Raw genomic sequence first — 23,862 nt, forward strand, 5'->3', positions numbered from 1 at the left:
TTGTACTTTAAAATTAATTAAAACCAGCACCTGTTGTGCACTGGGCACCTGCCTTCTAGGTGTAATCAAAGTATCACATATCGTATATGTATATACATATGACTAACAGAGATTGTGATTAACAACAAATTGAAATAATTGAAATATGATCAATTTAAAGCTTAAATCAAATGGATAAAAAAAAAAAAATGCTTCCCAATTTTTATTTCTAATGCAATTATCTTTATTAAGAGGACTTTAATCAATGGCATTAGACATTGCAAATAAATCCAAGCTATTTTTGCTTAGTCATTAGACAATGATGAAGCATTAATTACACAATGATTTATCAGATAATTTTTTCAGAAAAGTTTAGGCTATAGAAGTTTAGTAGTAATAAACATATTGAGACATTGCATCACATTCGATGTGTTTGATGTCTGGCGTGTACTTGTTTGAACATATTGCCCACTGTAAAAACCCCATTCCCTTGACCTCATAGTTCCCAACCAAATTAGCATAATGGCCAATCATTGGACAAAAAAGCTAGAACACAAAGACATAATCCTGTACTGAACTTTGTAAAAGGGGGTATGAATGGATTAATTCTCCAGCTATTGTTTGAGTATCAAAAATTACTGGGTCTTTAATCGAATTAACATTTCAACAACTAGGTATATACAATGTACTTACTTAGAGGCCAGAATAATGGAGGCCTGATAAATCAAATATTCAGGTATGATATTTTTTTCCAGAGATGTTTAATATTATTGATAAGCAAAACATATAAGTAAAGTTTCCTGATATTTGAGAAATCTTTTTTATAGAACTAAAGATTGCATCATACCAGGGTTTATTTTGTACGTTTCTTAATACAAAAGAAAAGGAGATTATAAACCCTATATGATTAAAAAGGCAACATTGATCAACGTCATAGGACTGTGGGAAGGCGTTTTAATACTGGCATTCAGATTAAATATGAATCCGACAACTGAATATGTGCATTGAAATTCTGTTCTGTTATGTTTGAAAAGTAAAACAATTTCAGGAACTCAAATAAATGTTAATTGTTTAACTTTCCCCCATTGACACATTTTGTGAAAAATTTCAGGACAATGTGAGACATCTGTGATTGTGTAGGTATATCTGATCCATTATGGAAAAGGAGCAGATAATGGCAGTGGATGCCATGATGAGGGAGATAATGAACATTGGGTGGACCTCCAGCCAGATCATCAGACACCTCTCTCAGAGCGGTACCATCACCCTGGAGGAGCGCAAAGAACTGTTGGTGAGGATATTATTACTCAGTTATCTACTGTATAAACTGTTATTGACCTTTTGAACACTTTTCCTTCTTTAATCTTTAGTGATATATACCGGTACGTACAAAAAAACAAGCAAGGGTAAAACCATTCATCAAGCATTTTCCTTTTTCCAAACCTCTGTTACCCAGTGACTATGTGATGAGTTATTCCAGTCATTTTATAAACTTTTTCCTGGTCAAAGTGTATAAGTAGATTCTTCAATAGAACAATCATTTTGTGCCTTTTTATGGTTTTTATGAAAATCATCAGGCTGTATTGCTCCATAGTATTAGAGAAGCCCTGTAAAATGGTTTTCCTCATCCTACAGCCTCGGGCAATAGTTTCTACTCTTTACCTCTGATAAGACAACAATTTTGACTGTTTCCCAACAGGCATAAAACAATCATTTAATAAAACAAAATTTTAAGGTAAACCACATCTATCAACTTATCAATTTAAAATATATATGAAAGATGCAACTTCAATCTTGTGTATAATGAAAATCTATAAACCTAGAATAATAAATACTTTTTCATAGAAATATTATTATTTTTTCAGCTTTTAGACAAAAGACCACTGAGGACTAAGAAAATTCTGACAATTTTAAAGAAGAAAGTTGGAGGATGGGTGGCTTTAAAGAAAGCATTGATGATTGAAAAAGTTCACAATAGACACTTGGTTGAAAAACTGGAAGCCAGATACCAGAAATTTCTACAAAATCCCGTTTCAGAAATTCAGAAACCAAAAGTGAAGGAGAAGCTCTCGCCAACTGAAGTCATGCACATTTTCAATAAACTTAGCCTCTTAGTTTGGGGCAAGAATTCAAAGGAAATGAATGATGTGAACTTTGAAGAGTTTGATAAGGTTTTGGATGAACTTGAAAGTAACAGAGACTTGTTATACAATGATGATAGGCGGGATGAATTCCGATCCCTGTTCACTCTGATAATGCAAGTTAAGGAGGAAAACCGCTTGTATGCCAAAAACGAGAAAGTCATGAAGGATGAGGCAAAGAAATTGAAACGGAAACTTAGAGATGCTGAAGCCAAGAATGAAGAACTAGAAATAGAAATAACTGACCTTCATCTCAGTCGCGAAGAAGAGGTCAATCGCAAAATTGAGGAGGTCCGTCGAAGACTTCTAAGAAGTGGCTTAGATGATCCTGATGAAGATTTTTTCAAAAGTAACATGGCAAATCGGGCAAATGATGATGATGATGATGATGAAGAAGAAGATGAAGAAGATGATGCAGAACCAGAGGATGAATATAGAAAAAGTGACAATGAGGACAAATTTGATGAGAACTTTACCCCAGAAATTACAGAGAGCAGCCATCTACATGCAAACAGACGTCTGTCCTTAGAATCAACATCTTCAACCATTGTCATCAACAAGCGACAAGTCATGTCCTCACAAAATATCATCCTAATACAAAAACCCAGAAATGTTAACATATTCTCTTAATCTTGTACATGTCATCAGAATTTACAGACAAATAGCAATCTAGGCTTTTTTATTGTTTGCTTGAACCATATTTTGCTGACATTCAGCATTTCATCCATTCATTCATATGATGTACATGTATAATCTTCCATCACAAGAAAATCATTATTTACTAATGTCCACTTGGCAAGCAGAGTTTAGAATGTTGTAATAAGGGAAAACATTTTCCAGTGGTACAGTGCTTGTATGCAATGCCTTTTTTATCATTTTATTTTCAAATGGTTTACTAATACTATTTGAAAAATTTGTTATATACTGCATGTTCATGTTAAATTTACAGTGTATTAATCATTTTCATTTGCAATACTAAATTACTTGTTTAAATCCTTTAATCAGTCCTAAAAAGCTACTATATAGCACAACTGCACAAACATACATTTAGAACATTACTTCTTGTTGTATAGTTTTGTTAAATTACCATAGAGGATTGTTCACAGTATGTTTCATAATTCATAGGTTACATCAATTCAATCGAAAGTAAGCAAAAACATTAAATCAAATAGTTTTGTTTGGTTTTTACCAGAGACATAAATAACATCATGTTATTTATGTCTCTGGTTTTCACTCTACATTTCATTTCCTATCTTCGAAGCAATGTAACCAGAAATTTCTTTCAGATTGTTATCAAATAAAAAATTGATCTGTTATACATGTTTTATTCATCTATCTCTTGTTTGTGTGAATATCAATTACAAAGAGATGCAAGAAAAAAAAAACCCACCAAAACAACCAAAAAAAAAAAAAATGTGGAGTCTGCAAGAAGAGATTCAACTCATACTTACCAGGATTATAACTATCAATGCAATTCCTTAAAAAAGAGAATTTAATGCCCATATTTTTGTTTCTTTCTTAGTATAAAACTATAATCATCAACACAAGATATGAATGTACAATATAGAGATACAACAATCTGAGCATTGAATTCCAGTCATTTGCAAACTCTTCTTTTATTACCCAGTTTTTCCCAACTTTTGCAAAAAAAGGAGCTTTTTATCCCTTTCAATAGATCCAAAGTTTAAACCGAGTCAGGAAAGGGCAAAACAAATAATCTTTTTAAAAGGTGGTTATTAGTTTTGTCAATAAATCATGGTTAAACTGTAAATGTGTTTTATAATAAACTAATCTACAGGCATCATAATAAAAAAAGTTATTTTAACTTATTTTAGTTTATTGACGTGGGCATCAACACTTAATTGTGAAAGGTTTCCTGCATGTCCACTCCACTTCCCATAAACTTGTTAAACATTCATGGGGAGCAAAATTAACTGAAAACCCATGGCTAGCAAAGATCTGACTACCGGTACTTGGTTGTCTACAACATATTCTAAGTACTAATAGGAATAAGGTCGAATAAAAATCAGCATAAACTTCAAAATATTTCTTTTTTCAAACTTGAGTGCATTATATTAGCCACTACTCTCCAAGTCATTTAATGTTCAAAATCAACTATTTTGCGAAAAATGTATTTAATGGTGGTATAATTTTGAAATGATGTGCTTTTATCCACATTTCTCAGTGTCCCATACCACGTTAAAATTGATGTCCTGCTTTGACAACAATCACAGGTTATTTAGTATCTCAGTCAGTCTCAGTACTTGAGCTGCAGGTCTGTATCTCCCAGTCTGAAAAAATTCAGATGGACAACCTGGGAGCTACAGTGCCTCCCATAGTAAAAATCTGCAATTTACGGTTGCACTTACATCTTTTATCCAAGTACTTTGTTGCTGAAAAATATCAAACGGGGGAGAAAAATAGGGTCCAGACAAGGATTTTACAGAGGCATGCTATGACATTTTCATATGCTATAGAAACTTGATTCAAGGTAACTGCACACCATTTACATGTACTAACATGCAGTCTTTCAATGACTCTGAGCAAGATCAAGTCAAGAGGAGAAAAAGAATGGTCCAAGACTAGATTTTAAGAATATCTGTTATGACCTTAGTTCACAAGCACTGCATGCATAACCTTTACCCGAATGCACTATGAAAATATACATAAATTTTTATTATTGTCAATTAGCTTTATACGAAGAAGAAACAGAAATTCTTCCATGTGTGTGAAGGTTACCATGCATGATTACAATATTGTACCACGTACAACTACTTGAGAGACTGAGGTCAGCCTGTGCTAGTCTGTGGAGTTCCTGCTCTCAATGAGTTAAGATCCATAATGATTAATTAACAATGCATTGTCAACTTCAAAAGTATTTAAAAAGACACAAATAAATAGTGTCAACAGTAATGTCTTATAACATAAGGCCAATATTAATACTGCAGTCTTTGCTCTTAGTAATTGTTTTTGTCCTAAAAACGCAATCTTTCAAAAAAAATTCTTGAAATCTTATTAGCAATTAAAATGACCATTAATGGTGCCAGCAGGGAACATGTATTGTTATGCAATTTTCTAAGACTGCCTGTTAATAGTGAGTGCAGCGAAGCGAGCACTTTCCAGCAAGTGTGTGTGAATAGAAATTTCGTACTACAGCAAAACTGGGTTATAGCGAATTCCTAGGGACCAATGGAATTACTTCGTTATATCTGTAATTTGTTATTATATAAATAGTGCCTGTTTGGGAGGGTAACAGTTGAAATTGACACCCCGAGAAAACCATTGTCAACCGACGCGAAGCGGAGGTTGACAATGGTTTTCGAGGGGTGTCAATTTCAACTGTTATCCTCCCAAACAGGCACTATTTATTTTGTTATACTGAATGTCTTAATTTTAAAGAAAACTTAACTGCTTTTACATAGGAATAACGTGAATTCTACGGCGAACCGTACACGCATAATTTTCGCGCATGTAACAATTTTTAATGTTACCCATTGCTAAGTGCGTTGCTAACGCTGAGGGTAATAGAAAAAATTATGAACTGCGTCTAAACCAATCAGATTTCAGTATTTAACATGAAAGTATAACAAATCCTTATAACGAATTTGTAATAATATCTATAGCGAATTCACTATATACATGTTTTCTTTCACCAGACTATACTTTTTGCTAATTGAGGCTTAAAATAAAAATACATTACTTGATACCTTTAAAAATCGGATTGTGAGTTAAAAAAATAATATGAAAAATAAATTATTTTGTTTAATGGTAGTGCAAATTTTTTAAACTGTAAAGAAATTCACTTTAAAGGTGTTAAAGAACTATATATGATATTAGTCAAATTTGGCCCCCAAAATTCGTTATTTTTAAAATGATTCAGGTACATTACTTTGTTGTGTTATTTTATAAAAGAGTTGACATGAAGTATGTTTTTTACCTATTTATTTGATTTATATGCACTCACTGTCAGTATATGACGTCAGAAGTGACGCTATTTTTATAATTCAATCAAAATCAATCAAAAATTGACATTTTTCATATCTTTTTTCGACTGGGAAATATAGAGCGACTCTTTGAACAAGAACGAACTTTTTGTCACTTATAAGTATTGGAGAGATACATCTTTGGTGAAAATATTTTGTTTGTTCAAGCAGTCGCTCAATGTTTCCTTAAAGAAAAACTGCCTTAAAACAAGCCGTTTTATGCTAAAAATGAGAAAATGGCGGGAAAAGGTAAACTTTATGATGTCATATTTTTAAATTGTGGGCACTGAAATCAAAATGAAAATTATGAAAAAACTTCAAATGTATATTTGTACAAATAAAACAAAGAATTACAGTAAAATGACAATGTTCATTTTAGGGGGCCATTTTAGGCTCAAACCATATATAGTCCTTTCGTTATTATTCACCTATACACTCAAAATCAGTTCGCTATATCCGTAAATTCATTTTATCCGAATTCATTATAACCGTAAAATTTCGCAAAGGTTTGTTAAGAATTTTACCGAGAACTAAAAAAAAACTTCGCTATATCCAAGAATTCACTATAACCGTGTTCGTACTAAACAAGTTTTACTGTAGTTGCACATTCATTCAACAGATTTTTTTTGCGTCAGTTACTCGCAACGTACACAGATTAAAGGAGCTATCGCCCTCGTACATCAATACAATTAATCAATAAAGGTCATAATGGTTTTCTTGCACACTGATGTGGCAGAATTTTTCGGTGTCAATAAATTTTGACCCACAATGCAATTTCAAGCATTGCAAATTAATAGCGTTCTCATGTTCTCGCGAGAATCAAAGTAAAACTTTTGAGAAGCAGATAAAATGTGTACATTGTTTTGTAATTGCAAGAACATCATGCTTTTAGGTAACTAAAACAGTATACTATGCATAGTTTTAATAATCAGGGGAGTTTTTAAAGAGCCAGACAATACAAAACCAACGTGACCTCTGACCTCACAATTACATTTAAATAAGGGGAAATAACTCTAACTATAAATATTGAATATTGAATAACCGCATAGGCAATTATGCATTTTTTGTATTCTAATTACTAGGTAAATGGACATGGCTAGGTGTTAAGATGACAGCAAATCTTATTTATAGCCTTAATTAATCGGCATATATTCCTTGATATGGAAAACCCTCCAGTTAAGCTTTTTGTTCTCTGAGCATGTATGTGCATGCATGTATCTGTATCGATCATGTATCTATGTATCTAGAATAAACTAGATTGCATCTTGTGGATGTATTTGGCTTGCGGTAAATCCATCAACAGAAAAAACAAAGGTAAGTAGATAATTTTATGACAATTTAAGGACAAAGGAGTTAATTGATTCAACTCTACAGAAGAAATTTTATGAAAATTCATCATAACATGGATTATAGATTTTTTATTGACATGCAACCCCAAAAATTATCCATCTCTTTTTAATGGATTAATTTATAACAAGAAATAGCCATCTTCTGAAATAAAAAAGTATTTTCAAAATCTTCATTAGCAAATCAATCTCAAATTAAAATATGGTCTTTTTACCACAGATTGTAAGGATGCATGCCAAGTAAATCATGAATTCTTTAAAGGAGATAAAAAAAAATTGTACACACAAAAATAAAATACAGAGTGATACTGGTTGTACACTCTAATTTATATCATATGAAAATTATCGGTAAAGGAAATTTAGTAAAATTAAGAATGTTTACATTCCAAATCAATTTACTTTGGAAATTCCTTTAAATGTAGTCTATTAAAAGACCTGGTGTCATAAAAACACAATGTTCTGTGAATCTGCCAAATTCTAGTTTCACAATTGGTTTTATCTTTGCTTTAATCATTCATATTGTTGCAATCAGCATATTAAGACAATTATATAAAACCCTGTACTATTTCACAGGCTTTTGAAATTGGAGCAATCATTACTACATGCATGTCATAAGTGCCATTTAAACATCACTAAAGTATAGTTAAATGTAAATAAATTTTAAACTAAATATTAATAATTTATTTTCAATCAATACGGTAATATATGACAATTAAACAAAAAACAAGAGGCCCATGGGCCACATCGCTCACCTGAGGAACAATAGGTATAATAAAATCAGCTTAATGGAGTCATAATACAAACTATCTGGACAATGTACATGTAGATCACATATAAATAAAATCCATTTTTCAACTGGATATTCTTATGTTTATAATCATTAGTCCCTTTTCTAACAGGATGATTTTATAGTAATATCATATGTTCTCAAAAAGATCCTTAACAATAATTTATATATGGGATATAAACCTACATCAAACTCAGAACTTTCTTGTGAGGCCAAAGAATTGTACTGGGGCCAAAGTCTTAACAATTATAAAGAATCATCTGGCTGATTAGTTTCTGAGAAGACGGTTTTTTAAGATTTATTCTATATATTCCTTTGTTAAACTTTGACCCCCCATTGTGGCCCCACCCTACCCCCAGGGGATCATGATTTTCACAACTTTGAATCTACACTACCTGAGTATGCTTCCCACAAGTTTCAGCTTTCCTGGCCGATTAGTGTCTGAGAAGAAGATTTTTAAAGATTTACTCTATATATTCCTATGTAAAACTTCAACCCCCCATTGTGGCCCCACCCTACCCCCAGGGGTCATGATTTGCACAACTTTGAATCCACATTACCTGAGGATGCTTCCACACAAGTTTCAGCTTTCCTGGCTGATTAGTTTCTGAAAAGAAGATTTTTAAAGATTTTCTCTATATATTCCAATGTAAAATTTCGAACCCCCATTGTGGCCCCACCCTACCCCCGGTGGTCATGAATTTCACAACTTGGAATCTACACTACCTGAGGATGCTTTCACACAAGTTTCAGCTTTCCTGGCTGATTAGTTTCTGAGAAGAAGATTTTAAAGATTTTCTCTATATATTCCTATGTAAAACTTCAACCCCCCCCCATTGTGGCCCCACCCTACCCCATGTGGTCATGAATTTCACAACTTGGAATCTACACTACCTGAGGATGCTGCACAATAATACGGATAAAACAAAGTAAATCTATAGGTCCCTAGGACTTCACTAAAACCAAGTTTTACTGTATAACATATGAAGAACATATATGAACAATCTTAGGATCATAACTTTAAAGATTCTCCAACACATTAAATCATTATAAAATGTTGGCTAAATTCTCTATTGATATGTTCATCCACTAACTACCTACTGTTAACAAGATAATTTTCGTCACTATTTTCAATCTCAATTGAGTGCCTTTATTTTGAAATGGCAAATTCAAATAGGACTTGAATTATTGTTGAAATTACAACTTTGATGAGAAAATTTTTAAAATGGATCAATTAAAGCTTTTTATATGTGTATTCAGGTTAAAATGACCCTTAATTACACAAATTATTATGACTTATTATATAACGTGACTATTTTTTGTAGGTGGAAAGCAAATAAGCAATGGACCAGAATGAGATTAGAGCCTTGAATCGCTGTGCACAAGACATCAAGTCTAACATAATAGTGTCATCTAAAGTTCTTCAAAAATTAGAATATAGAGGGATGATATCTAAACTTGAGAAACAAAATCTCATGGTAAATATATTCACACTAAGTTCAATACATTCTTTGGTATATCCGGTACCCGACACCTTTTCGAAAGACAACTAATTGAAAGTAAAACTCCCCATCACAACATGTCACAGAATGACAACTCATGGATGACGACAACTCATCGATATAACATCTGAATTAAACAAGATATCTGTGAGCCAATTAATTAATGCTCACCACTGATAACTTCGCTTTGATGTGAATATGCAAAATAAGCGAAATCAACATTTAGCAGGAAGTTGGCATCAGATTGTTACAACAATACATCCCATGATATGGCATGCCTAAACAAATGGTGTGTTAAAATTTCAAGCCACTGCCATAAATAGTTGCTGAGAAATCTTTGACAAAAATTTGTTTGAAAATTTAGGCTAAAAATAAACAAAGTCGTCATATATCAGGAAGTGGACGTCCGATTGGTACAAAAAAATATCCCACGATATGGCATGCCTTTACAAATAATGTGTTTAAATTTCAAGCATCTGCCATAAATAGTTGCTGAGAAACTTTGATGAAATTTTCAAAATCTTCATTAGCAAATCAATCTCAAATTAAAATCTGGTCTTTTTACCACAGATTGTAAGGATGCATGCCAAGTAAATCATGAATTCTTTAAAGGAGATAAAAAAAAATTGTACACACAAAAATAAAATACAGAGTGATACTGGTTATACGTTAAATAATGTTTATTTGAATAAAAATAAAAATTCTAATAATAATGGGCTTTTTTTCACTGTCGATGAGTATTGATGTGTTTTCATATCCATGATGATGAGTTATCTATTCAATGACTTGTCTTATCTTTGAGCTGTCCATTCTGTTGAGTTCCCTCATCAATGATATTTTTCGACGAGTTGTCTTTTGATGAGTTATCATAGACCCGGTATACCCTATATTAGATAGACAATTTTGCCAAACTAAAAATGTCAGCTTCAAGTGGATAACTGTTTTTTATTCCCAAAAATTAAAAGCAATTAACATACCCTTAATTTGCAGAGAAGTCACATCTTTGTATATAGGGGTATTTGACAATTTTTTTTCTCCTTTTATCAAAATACCCATCATTATATACCTTTAAGTGTTTATTGAATCAAAAGTCCACCAATGAATGATCATTTTGTTTTTTATGATCTAATAGCAACAGCGCAATGCATGTGATCGAAATTCACAACTGGTGGAAATAATGAAGAAGCAAACAGGGGGCTTTCAGGCTTTCACTGAAGCTCTTTTACAAGAAAAAATTTCAAATGAACACTTTGTAAATAAGTTTAGAAATAACCTGAAAATTTTGAACTCTAAACCACGAGTTGTTCCAGAGGACCCAAAGCAAGCAAGTAATATGAGACATTTAGAGCAAAAAATTAAAGAATATGAAATTTTTTTTGGTCGAGTATCCATTTTAGTACTTGGTCATGATGGTGCAACATACGCTGAGGAAACAAGAAATGAGGATGCAGTGATTAATGAGCTTGAACAAACAAGGCAAATTTTGAATATGAGGGAACTCGGGCTACATGAGACTGTTTCTGCTTTTAAAACAAATTTTGAAAGAGAGAAAACAGATCTTTCTCAAATGTCTAAAAAAAGAGAAGATAGTTTGAAAAAAAGTCTTGATGAAGTGAACGAAAAATTAGCTATCATGAGTGAGGGTATGCGTATGCTTCAGAAACATCATGATGAAATCATTCTTGACCTAGTGGAGGCAGAGATCAAGAAGAGACTCATGACTTTCAGTCAGCGTACACCTGTTGCAGAACCGCCCCTCTCCTTGAACCCTGAAACATTAGAGACTGATAATGATCCAGATGGAAGTCCAGATGGAAGAACAGACCAGGGTATCCCCACTTCGACAGAGGCCGCAGGGACACAATCACTCGTTACTAACCATCACATTAATTATTTTCAGAATGTTCAAACTGTTCAAATCAGTCATAATGGCAATAACGTTGCAGAAACTGTAACTAAGTAAGACAGAAGTGAAATTTCAAACATTAAAATATACACTTATTTATGAGCTAACTAGTGAGATCAGTTGTTTAAATTTTCATTATTCATATAGTGATCTGTCAGAGTGCATCATGTCAAATAGTATTCCACAGTTTGTGACCATGTATAAATTACATTTGAGATTTTAGTGGTTAGGTACATATTGCTCAGGGTGGTATATTGTCTACTAGGGACTTCAGATTTTGATTTGATTTCTTCATATTAAGTCTGAGTTAAAAAAGAAAAAACCCTTCCATAACTCCACCAATATACTGTGAACATCTACATGTACAGTAAATTGTCAAATCAGGAACACATATCAATCTTGCAACTATATTTTTTAATTATGAGAAAAAACTTACTGTAAATGTAGTTATTTACACATGTGGGAAAACATTAGTTATGTTGTAAGCTTAAAACTGTACAAAATATCCTCGCACATATTTTTACAAAAAACAAAACAATGGAAATGTTAATCACACAACAGTGTATTTAACACCCATGTATGCATATTGTTTGACTTTAAAAAATGCATACTTTAAACCATCAGCATAAAGAACCTCTTTTACGTTATGTCAATTTCATATTTCAGCTTTCATATTTCAAAAAAACATTTCATGACATTGAAGGTTGTACCGCAACATCCACAAAAACTTGTACTGTATTTCTTAAGCATCACTCAGACACACACAAGAACTGTTCAGGAGTAACTTACTTCCTGCTACTAGCTTTGCATAAAACCTTTGGTGTATAAGATGGTTGTTCAGGAGCGAGAAAAGCTACGAATGTAGCCAACATTTCTTTGTGTATTGCAAGTGAAAAACAATGACGGCCAGTATATATCGGCCTGAAATACCACTTGGGGACTGGATGAAGATTTCACCCATATAAATATTTAAGGATACCCGAATATTACTGTTATAATTATCAATAACCTGTCATTACCAGGTAATCTCCTAATGAATGACCAATGATTTTTGATGTTGCTTTTTTCAGATTTACTTGTGTTATTTTTAGATCATCACGAATATTACCGGATACACAGTATAATTACATGACTACTTGAAAGATAGTGTTTGGTGTATTTTCTTGTTTACTTTAACAAAGAAGAATTTTTTCTCATCAGTTTCCCCCATTTAAGATTTTGAAGTTCTGTTATTTACCTATGTTTTTTAAAATTGTTTGAGTAGTTTTAATTATCATTATGTTTGCACATCTCTTAATGAGACAGTATATACCAAAATCTCACTGTATACTATATAATTATGGACTTCGTTGTAGGTCTATATGTGATTATATGGACCCATGTCAAGTGATATCGACCGAAGGCACAGAAGGTGATATCGACTAAGCCTGTGATACTTTTTGTGTCCATATAACCACAAATTGACCATGCAATGACGTCCATAATACATGTACATGTAGTTATATTATATAATCAATCACCACACAATTATGGCTGTCAAAAATACAGTTATAAATACAAAAAAGTTAATGAATTGTACATTATGATGTAACAAAAATCTGCAATCCTTTAAAATACTTACCGCATCAATAACGAATTCAAGCTATCCCTATTTTAATAGTCACTACCAACATATGGACATTATATAATTATTTACAACACCATCATCAATCCTACATGCTGAAAAAGCAAGAGGCTGATCTCATTGAACAGCTTACAATTAAGTCATCTGCCTCTTAATGACACACAAAGTGAACAGATAGAAGGAATTCAATGACAGTTTTTTAACAACGAAAATTAGAAATTATAGATAAACAGACTATGATTGAAGAACATTTCACACATTATTATTTTTGATATTCTGTATTTAACAATTCCCATTGGTAACTTGTCTTTACAATATCTATTTTTGTTGATACTGCTGAGTAGTGCAATATCATATTCCACAGATGCACTTTCACGTCGATACCGCCAAGGAACGAATGTTAAGTGATGTACCTTCAGTCAATGAAAACGACAAAATTTTTTTTGTCTTCTATAATATTTGAAGTTTCATCATCAGGGATAAAAGTATCTCAGATATGTTGTTTAGTGTCTGTACAATATCAATCAATTACTATAAATATTATTGATAAAACATTTCAAGCTGATCAAAACCATGTGTGAATACTAAATAATTATGTATTTTCATAGTTTTACACCAAAAAACAAATTACTTTGTGGGCAAGGGCATAACAACTGCCTGTATCCTTTTTTAATAATCAATATTTCAACTTCATAACTATATTTATATTTTTTCGGTTTCATTTTATATATGTCTGTTGAATGTCATGTGATTTGTATACCGGTATACCGGAGTGATTTTATTTGTAGATGACCCTCTACAGCCGATGATTGATACAATTGATTCTTTTAATATATATCAATACTGGCCATGCAAGAACATGGTCATGCATTTCTGTAGGATAAATAATTAATCTTTTAATTCATTGGGTGAAACTTGACAACTCAAATATCAAGAGTCCTCTCTTTGATATAAGTCTTGAGTGATCAAGAATTCGAAAAATTAAAAGTTTAAAAAATATATAAAAGTTTTTGTTCTGACCATTACATGGCTTAAAGTTTATTGAAGGCAGATGTTTATATGTATGATATGGAAGGCTTCTCATGACACCTATGTCACCAAAGATTTACCACCAGTTTTAAGGTACTTCGTTCAGTCAAAATTTCAGTCAGATATAAATTGGTGTAAACTTTTCAAAATTAAAAATTATGATTCAAAATAAATCCATGATAGCAACTATAATTTATAAGAATTATATATATGTATGCTCCTTACAAATTTCACACACCAAAACTGATCAAGAGAAGTGCAAAAGTACAATGTAATGTTATCTACTTTTAATTTATTCTTTTCATGTAAAAATCATTGAAAATAAAATCGCATGAAAATTTACAATCTTTGTTTTTTCTTTCAATTTCAATTTACAATTATACAGTGTAAAGTCTAAATGTAAAGTCTATTTGCCTCCTCAACTGACGAAACACAAAGAATGAATAATTCAGTGGCATAGTGACTATTATCACAAATCATCAAATTCAATTGTCATATGTATACTGTCTTCAGAAACCAATCAAATGCCATATTTTAAACAGCTTACTGGATGAAAGGTTTACACAAAATGCATCTCAATATAGATACATATTAAATTACTTCATATTGTTCTATTTTTCACAATTAAGACAATGGTTCACCTAGAAAACAGAACAATGGAATGACCCATACTCTAAAACATAAAGGACACAGACAAAAATCCAAGGCTCGGATGCTATTGAAACTTTAAAATAATAAAACTTTAAACAGCGCTTGAGCATGTGATACTTAAAGGATTAAGATAAGAAATTGTGTAATGTTGCAAGGAACTGTTGACACATGTGTATCATTGTAAAGCGAGATATTCTTGTAAAATAGGACTTGGGGAAACTTGGAACGATTTCCCCTCAAAGACTTTCATCGGTGAGTAATAAATATTATGCAAACAATCTAATTTCTGTGTCAATATATATACTGTGTGCAGATTACAAACTTGGTTCTTTGTATTCATTATATTTAAAAGCACTATGATCATCAAAGAATTCAAAAACACCAAGTGACCAAACTATAACTAGCTATAATTATGTTTTAAAAAAAGGAAGCGTATTCTTAATTGAAACCAATTAAGAGTATTCTTGTTTGGCTTTTATTCTGTACATGATGCAATCACACAACTACCCTCAATTTTTTTTTCTTTTTTCATTTTATAAAGAAGTTTAATGAGACATTTTACTTGCTTCATATTACATTTACATAGTCATCTACTGGATATGATGGCATGATATTTTTTGCTGACCTTGATAAAGGCCAATAAATAAGGGCAATATTTCTGTTCGAAAGTTAATTAAACTAATTAAATAAAAATTAACATACATTAGATATGCTTACTTAGGCCGACTCGGACTTTGAATTACTTTTGGTTATTTAATATACTATGCATGTACAGAAGCTGCTTGGTTTTTTTTTTAAATTATTTCAACCATGCATCATTTGGTTAGATAGCCATTTGTAACCCTGATTGTTTATTTATTAATACATGTACTTACAATCAATCTAGATACATGTACTTGTTAAAATCTAATTTATTTTCTCTTCAATGCATATACTACCTAAAATCTGCAAAAACGTTGTTGATAGCTTTAGACACATTTCTATGGTCCGGACAGATCACAACTTGGCAAACATGTCATTCAAATTTAATGCTACTGTTTTTAGCTTGATTGACAAGCAGAATATTTTAAATTTACAATGGTTAAAACGGGGGGTGGGGGTTTAAAATGCGTGGGCAATTTGGTAATTAAATATCTCAATGTAACTTGACTCTTATGTCTACTTCATATTTGTTTGATTCTAAATATTTTTACAGCAGGCTTTAAAACAACCACATATTAGCCTGGGTTCAGATATGATATGATCGTTAATTGGAGGATAAAACCATGAATGACTCCAGAACAGGCAAACGCAAGGTTTTTTCACTTCCTTCTCCAAGAAAAGATAAACTTGGAAAGATACCAGAAAAAGACTCAATAACAAAACTCAAGCAGACAGACAATGCAACCGTAAACATCAGTCGCAATTACACCACATTGTTGGAACAAGTTACAGAGCAACCAGTGCCCCAGTTAAGCTTCGTAAGGCAAAGAACAAATGTCAGTCTACTACACTGTAGTCAGAACACCAAACGCAGACCCAATAGAAAGGCAAACCCAGTTCCTCCAAGTCAGATGTTAAATCAATTGTTGATTGGGAAAGAAAACATGACAGGTAATAAAGTGAAAGATGTAGAAAGTTCCTATAAACAGCTTGAAGACTTGTACAATGAAACCATAGAGAAACTGACTTGCCCCGAAAATGAAAATCTCAGCTTTCTTGAACTTTTCAAATTACTAGTAGACCTCTATGATGCATCAAAAAAGGCAACTGATGAACTGTCTAGCAAAAATAAAGATTACAATGAGAAAATTACAGAGCTTGAACAACGGATATCAGAGAATGCAGAATTTTATCAAAAAGAACGTGGGAAGCTTAAAAACCAACTTGATGAAAAAGATGTTGAGATTCAAAGGCTTTGGAGAAAAAATGAGAGGTTGATTACAGAAAAGCAAGAGCAATCAGAGAGATTGAAAAAGCTTGAGAAAGAATTGGACCAAAAAGATACAATGTCCAAAGATGTGTGCCCAGAATGTCAGCTGAAGAGCCAGATGAAATCTTGCAGTGAGCTAGATACCACTGACTCCATGGCTATAGCTCTAAACATTATAGAGATAATGAAACAGCCACAAACATCTAACTTTATGAGATCAAATGGCAGTCTTCCTACCAATGAATTCAGAAGTCAACTTGTAAGGAAAGATAGTGAAATATTGGAGAGTATGGAATCCCCAAGACCCCTGTCTTCTAGAGCAAGTATTTTAAGTTCTGAATTGAATGTTTCAAGAAACTCATCTGCCAAAAGCTGTAGGATAAAGTCATCAAAACAGAGCAAAACAAAAACTACTTCCATTAAACATTTGGACCCCTGGATGGCTAATTCTGAAAAATCGGGCTCCTCCATGCCATTGAACTCTCGAAGCAACACAGAGATTTCATTTTGCAGCTCTCATATTAGTTTTGCCAACCAATCAGCAGCCAGTTTAAATGGACATTGGTCAAGAGAGAGTAGTGGAGAGAGTAGTGATTTATCATTTGCAAACAGTCCTTGCACTATGTAATAATGTTATTACATGTACAAGTATACATATTTTATTACTTTTTCATGTTTAACTGTGATCTATGTATGAACATTTCAATTAATAAAATTTGTGTTATTCTGTTAAAAAAAATTCCTTTTTAAATACAATTAAAATCTAGTAAGAGTTCTTCTTTTTACCATAATCTTTTACTGTAATACACAATTGGGATTCAATTCCTGAAGCATTCATTGCCTGCAGAACTTGCATACACATGCATTCATACCGTATATTTTCTTTTAGGGATTGACTTCTACATTCTGTTTTAATACTATGAAGTCGCAGGATCTTATTAATACTATGTAAACACTGATTATTGAACGCAATATCAATATTATGATCCAAGACATTTAGAAGCACAAGTTTAACTTGCACTTCGGAGTGTGTGTGTGGTAAGGGAACAATAAGCACCAATTATATATACATTATAATAAGTCATCTTTCAGTGTCATGCATTCTTACAATAAAAGTCAATGAATGATTTACTTAAACTTCGATAGATACCTGTGCGGTGTTATATGGCCTAGCTTGCATGTAATAAATTGCTAAAAGTCAATCTTGTACATTTATATTTGCCAGCTGTTGATATCATAAATCAAAGTTTTTTTTTCATTTATAAATAATATACTTCATTTACTATAGGTTTATTTCAAGATATTTGATCACTATTGCTCTGAATAATGTTACAAACCTTGGGCAGGCATTTCATCTACTACCTTTATCATAAATGATAATACAGTGGAGCCTCACTTATCCGGACACTTTTGTCCCCAGGCCAAATCGTCCGAATAGGTGAAGCGTCCGGATATCTGAATTGTGATATTTACCTTTAATATGTATAGAAATATAACTCATAAATAAATTATACAATTAAATATTTTATTTTGATAGCCATAAGCACTACAAAAAAAGTTGAGTTTTTATTTTTAATTAACAAAACAAAATATTGTTAAAAACATTATTTAAGGTATGTTTTTTCCACAGGAAAGCAAGCACTACATTCTACAAGGCAACACATGTACATGTACATAACAATCACTGTATTAAAATGATTGAAAATGGATGAAAATCTGTATATATTCCCTTATTGATAATTGTCCAAGCTATTTTTTTCATTGACAGAACTTACCCAAGCTAATTTTACGTATCCATCTTACTATAGATTTAATTGCACCCAAGCGATATTTAAAAGTAGCGTGAACACTCATCCACGCCATGTTTGGCATAAATTATTATTACACTGTTAATTGAACACACGCTATAAAATTAATGTCGATACCCTGAACATCCCAAGCGGTCTTACGGTAATAACTATCGTAAACAGAACTCAAATCATCAAATATTTCATTTCAATTACGTTATAAAATGAATAGGCGTACGAACGATCTAATCACACTACGATTAATCGAATTTTAATTCAATCAATAGATGACTTTTTTAAATACAAATTAAACAATTTTCATGACATTTTAATCAAATAATAACAGTTCATAAGTTAAATGGCGACCATTAAACATGTCGCATCCATGGTTATCGTAATATCCTCGGGCGAGTACATAGCGTGACACAGGTGACCCCGATTACCGATGGAAGGCATTGTTTAAAACCAACAACCAGTGTCAGATGTTTTTACACCAATTTGCACTTGCGCATAAAAAAATTTTGTGCCCCCGAACACTAAAATGTGACTGTCCGGTTAAATGAGGTAAAATTTAAAGGAAAACTGTATTATGTGGTAAAATTTGACCGTCCGGATCCGGAACGCGGAATTCCAGATAAACGAGACAAATTATTGTGTAAAAATTCCGTTCCCAATAAAAATCGACCGGAAAGTGAAGTGTCCGGATATCTGGCGTCCGGATATCTGAGGCTCCACTGTAATTAACAATAGCTAACAGTTCAAATAGACATTGGATACTTGGTAATTATTTTTTTTTTACTCATTTTCAAAAGCACCAATTATCCAGTGCTGCATTTTGTGACTGATAATTCATAACGGATATTTAAATATTTACACAAAACAATTTTTCAAGGGGTTTTAAATTTATCTTCCAATGATAAAGCATGCGAATCTTCTCCAGTTTAAAACTGCATTATGCAATCCATAGCTGTCCATTGCAATTTAAATCTCTCCAATTGAACTAAAGATAAGTTGTATGGAGAATTCTACAAACCTTTCAATTCAAAAAAGTGTGAACAAGTTCTTAAATTCAAATGAATATATACTGCTAAAAGGACCAGACTTTGGGATTAATACACATATAACAACAGATCAGAATGCATCTGCTGAAGTGAACGAAGCTGAAGTGATTTTGGTGCAAATTTCCTTCCACTTTTAAGATTGATTTCCTTGAAAACCCTGCATCGAGACATATCTAGAAAGGAGCTACCTTATATATCTAGGATACAGAATATGTGACAACTGTTTGTCTGCTGGGAGGCCTGCAGAAATTTACACCTGATAAGAATATACTTTACCTTGATCACCAACAAAATTGAATATTGATATTTTTCCCCTGCATTATCATAGAGGTGTGGGAAAACCACAATCTGTGACAGTTTGATTAGAATTTACATACCATTGTTCAATTGTCGAAATGTTTGTGGAATATGAAGTGATTTTGGAAACATGAAATAATCGTCAGTGTAAATTTTTGTAAGGTAAGACTTCTTTTTCAAATTCATGGTGGGGGGGGGGGGGGATACAAATTCAACTTGATCGTTTGCCAAAAATATCAATTTAAATTCAGTGAAAGCTGAATATAAAAAGAATACAAAATTAAAAGAAGTAAAATAGCTGTATATGCATCCATTAACGGTGTTTAAATTTTTTGAAAATCTCTCTGATAACACTGAATTTTTAAATATACCAAGTAACAACTACGTTGTAACAGGTCATTGGTAATGTCAAGTCCAAATACATGTACCTGTATTAATACTAAATTAAATCTCTTAAAAAGGGAGTATAACTTGAAGATTTGATATAATTACCACTTAGAATAGGATGAAATTAAGCATAGTATAAAATTAAAACCCTCAGGATGTGCAAAGGTGATCTTTTACTTCAACACTTCATTGACTCAGCTAGTCTATTTTGGTGCAATTTAAAAGAGTTTTCTTGTAACATTTGTTCCAAAAGCAAATTCAATATATTGAATTCACAGAGCCTAGTACATCTAATATATGAATGCCACCTATATGGAACAAATAATATCTTAATGTTTAGCATTAATTTCCTTATTACACACATATGAACTGGTATTAAAAGCTGCAATTTGCAAGAACATTGCTTCATATAAAACTACATAGAGAACATTTTGGAAACAGGTCACCTTTTGGCCCTATCATGTAAATTCTATTACCGATAACCCTTGAATCTTCCATAAACTTGAAGAATAGTTAATCAGCTTAATCAAAGAGAACACTGAGTGATTATTGTATTATTTTAGATTAATCGTTTATTGTGATGGTATGTATATACATTTCATCTAATGGACAATTAATCTGATGCTTTGAAAAAAATTCGGTTATCTTGCATTTTTGTTTTGCTTTATTGACAGACAAACTTAATTTGGGACTTCATTAACTAAATGGCACAAAATCAGACAAAGAAATCAAGATCTTCAAAAACCAATTCCAGTGACAAAGACCTACCAAAGAGAGAGGAAACGATGACCAAAGAAACATCTGAGAAGGGCCAAGCTCCTATGGAATCATCTCGGAGAATGTCTGGCCAGGCCAAATCCATGCTGGAGTCTCCAAGAAAATCACTCGAACACTCAAACAGACAAGACAGAGGTTCCACTGAGGTAGCAAAAAAACAAACTGACCCAGTGAAAAACCAAGCTGAGCCAGCCAAGGGACAAGGAGCAAAATCAAAAACAAGTCCAACGAAGAAGCTATTAAAGATTGAAAGAAACCAAACTGAGGCTAAGAAGATGCTTTGTCAAATGAACAGCCAGCTGACAGAGCTACTCTTGGGCAGGCCGAATTTAACAGAAAGTCCAACGGACCTTACTAGAAGATCTCTAATAGAAATTCAAAACTTAGGCAAGGACATTATGGCTCTTTTGGGTGGTTTAGGCAAAAAGCCAGGCTGTTTTCTGGAGGAAACAAGACGTCTTCTGGGAGACTTTGAGAAACTTAAACAGAATTACCAAAAAAGTGAATCCAACCTAAAAAGTGAAAAGGACCTAGTGAAGTTCTACACAAGCAAATGTAGAGCATATCAAAATGAATCAGAAAAATTAAAAGTAGAGAAAAAGCAAATTGAGGAAAAAATTAAAGAATTTGAGGATAAAATCATTGAACTTGAAAATACTATTGTTCAGACAAAGCAGAGCCATCACAATGGGATTAGAATACTCACTGACAAACAAGCAGGTCTGCAAGAAAAACTAAACAAATGTGAATCGTCTTTAATATCTACATCAGAGAAAAACAAGGAACTACTTGAGGAAAACCAAAGTCTTAAAGACAAAATCCTAGATTTGGAGCAAAAGCACAAATCTCTTGAAAAAAAGTGTGTGAATTATCATAAAGATATCGAAAAAATTACTCACAAAAACAAACTACTGGATAATAGGAACAAAAAGATGCAGTCAGAGATGGATATGATGAATGTCCGAAACATTGAACTCAGGACCAAGAACAAGTCCATCTTGAAAGAATCCAACCATACAGATGAGAGAATTCGTGAACTTGATGAAAAAGTATCGAAACTGTCAACTGAATTAAACACCAGCTACTCAGAAGTTGATCATTTACGAGAGGAGTGTCACGCTCTAAAAGCAAGACTCTCAGACTATGAATGTGAAAATGAGTCGGACTTAATGAAAATTGAGGATTATACAGAAGCATTACATGAACAAGAGGTCAAAATGAATTTCAGGAGGCGAAATAGCGAACACTCTGTGATCAGTTGTGCTAACAGTGGACTCAGCTCGACCCTGGATAGTCAGGGAAGAGCATCTCAACTCACAAGACCTGACACAGGGATTTCAGATGTTAGTTTTGCAAACAGTTCTCACTCAGATGAAGTGCCAAGGTGAAGAAACGGATACTTCCGTGAACCGCACACAATCTTCAAAAAGACTTTAATCAGGACACTGAATTGTGTAGGTGTTAGAACTGGGGATGACATTCATATTCGATCTAATAATAGTACATTACAAAATTCTGTATCTATTACTAACTTAAATGCTCAAACAAGACTGTACTTTATTAGGCATGAAATTATATTTTCAATGACAAGTATTTACCAATTCTTCTAAGAGCCGCAAATCAAATCTTTTTTCAGATAAATAAAGACTGTAAGATAATCGCCTTCCTTAAAGTATTTCCTCGATGACGTCTATTGAAAATTGATATGAAAAGAATCCAATATAATCACTGAATGTCTATCTTGCCAGGGTCAACAGATCAACTAGTGGTGGAAATGAAATATGTTCTCCTGTTATAGCAACCTATTTATGCTGTCTAACTTGAAAATGACACTTTGAAACCCTCTTATCCATTGAGAATATATCATGACATTTGAAAAAATTATCAATATTCATGTGCATTGATATAGTCAAAGCAGATGACAAAAGTCCTTAATATCAAACACTTAATGCTATATAACTTAATCACAATTATATTGTACATGTATTGAGAAATACTGAAAACAGGAAGTCGCCCATTTTCCAATTTTATTAATCGCATCAATCTAAATAGTAAATGAATATATATAAAAAATGAATATATAAATTTTGAAAAATTTGATCTCAAATTGTATCAAAGTCCCTTCACTGACAACTAATTATCAGGACAGCAGCAAATAAATTCACATTTCCAATGTTTCTCAATGAAAAAGGTATAGAGTAGACACAAATATTTTAATTTTCCTTCCAGCGACCTTGAACTTGCCCAAATGACCTTGGGTTAAAATCATGACAGAGCCTCAGGTTATAAGCAATCTTTGTGTGAAATAGAAGAATTTTCAACATTTCTCCATAAGAAAGATATGGACTGGACACAAACTTGCACGTTTCCTTCCAACAACCTTGAACTTGCCTAAATGACCTTGGGTCAAAATCATGACACACTCTCAGCTCATAAACAATCTCTTAGTAAGAACTTCCAATGTTTCTCCATAAAAAAAGATATGGAATGGACACGAATTTTGCACTTTTCCATCTAGTGACTTTGAACTTGCCCAAATGATCTTGGGACAAAATCATGACATACCCTTTGGTCAAAAACAAGCTTTGCATGAAGTAAGAAATTCCAATGTTCCTCTATAAGAAAGATAGGAAATAGACAAAATTGCACAGACAGAAGGACAAAGTGAACCTTATCATGATATCCCCTCCCCC

General features: G+C 32.6%; 4 protein-coding genes across 5 annotated transcripts in view; 3 read left to right on the forward strand and 1 right to left on the reverse strand.

Moving 5' to 3' along the window:
* LOC128179495 (coiled-coil domain-containing protein 73-like) overlaps positions 1 to 23,862 on the reverse strand; it is a 118,856-nt gene that overhangs the window by 60,393 nt on the left and 34,601 nt on the right. The gene's annotated exons all lie outside the window — the stretch shown is intronic.
* Positions 655 to 3,432, forward strand: LOC128179610 (uncharacterized). The gene is made up of 3 exons (XM_052847079.1): positions 655 to 715; positions 1,091 to 1,270; positions 1,845 to 3,432. The coding sequence occupies exons 2-3, from the start codon at positions 1,136 to 1,138 to the stop codon at positions 2,748 to 2,750; spliced, it is 1,041 nt and encodes a 346-aa protein (XP_052703039.1). The 5' UTR covers positions 655 to 715; positions 1,091 to 1,135; the 3' UTR covers positions 2,751 to 3,432.
* Positions 14,929 to 17,488, forward strand: LOC128179560 (uncharacterized). Of its 2 annotated transcripts, none has more exons than XM_052847004.1 (2): positions 14,929 to 15,200; positions 16,144 to 17,488. In XM_052847004.1, exon 2 carries the CDS (start codon positions 16,214 to 16,216, stop codon positions 17,486 to 17,488), a length of 1,275 nt encoding a protein of 424 aa, XP_052702964.1. In that variant the 5' UTR covers positions 14,929 to 15,200; positions 16,144 to 16,213. The 2 variants fall into 2 exon arrangements, with proteins under 2 accessions (XP_052702964.1, XP_052702971.1); XM_052847011.1 differs by having other exon boundaries at positions 16,147 to 17,488.
* Positions 19,584 to 23,315, forward strand: LOC128179542 (putative leucine-rich repeat-containing protein DDB_G0290503). The gene is made up of 2 exons (XM_052846984.1): positions 19,584 to 20,167; positions 21,067 to 23,315. The coding sequence occupies exon 2, from the start codon at positions 21,097 to 21,099 to the stop codon at positions 22,555 to 22,557; it is 1,461 nt and encodes a 486-aa protein (XP_052702944.1). The 5' UTR covers positions 19,584 to 20,167; positions 21,067 to 21,096; the 3' UTR covers positions 22,558 to 23,315.

This window comes from Crassostrea angulata, chromosome 1, assembly GCF_025612915.1.
Source record: "Crassostrea angulata isolate pt1a10 chromosome 1, ASM2561291v2, whole genome shotgun sequence".
Classification (NCBI taxonomy): Eukaryota; Metazoa; Mollusca; class Bivalvia; order Ostreida; family Ostreidae; genus Magallana; species Magallana angulata.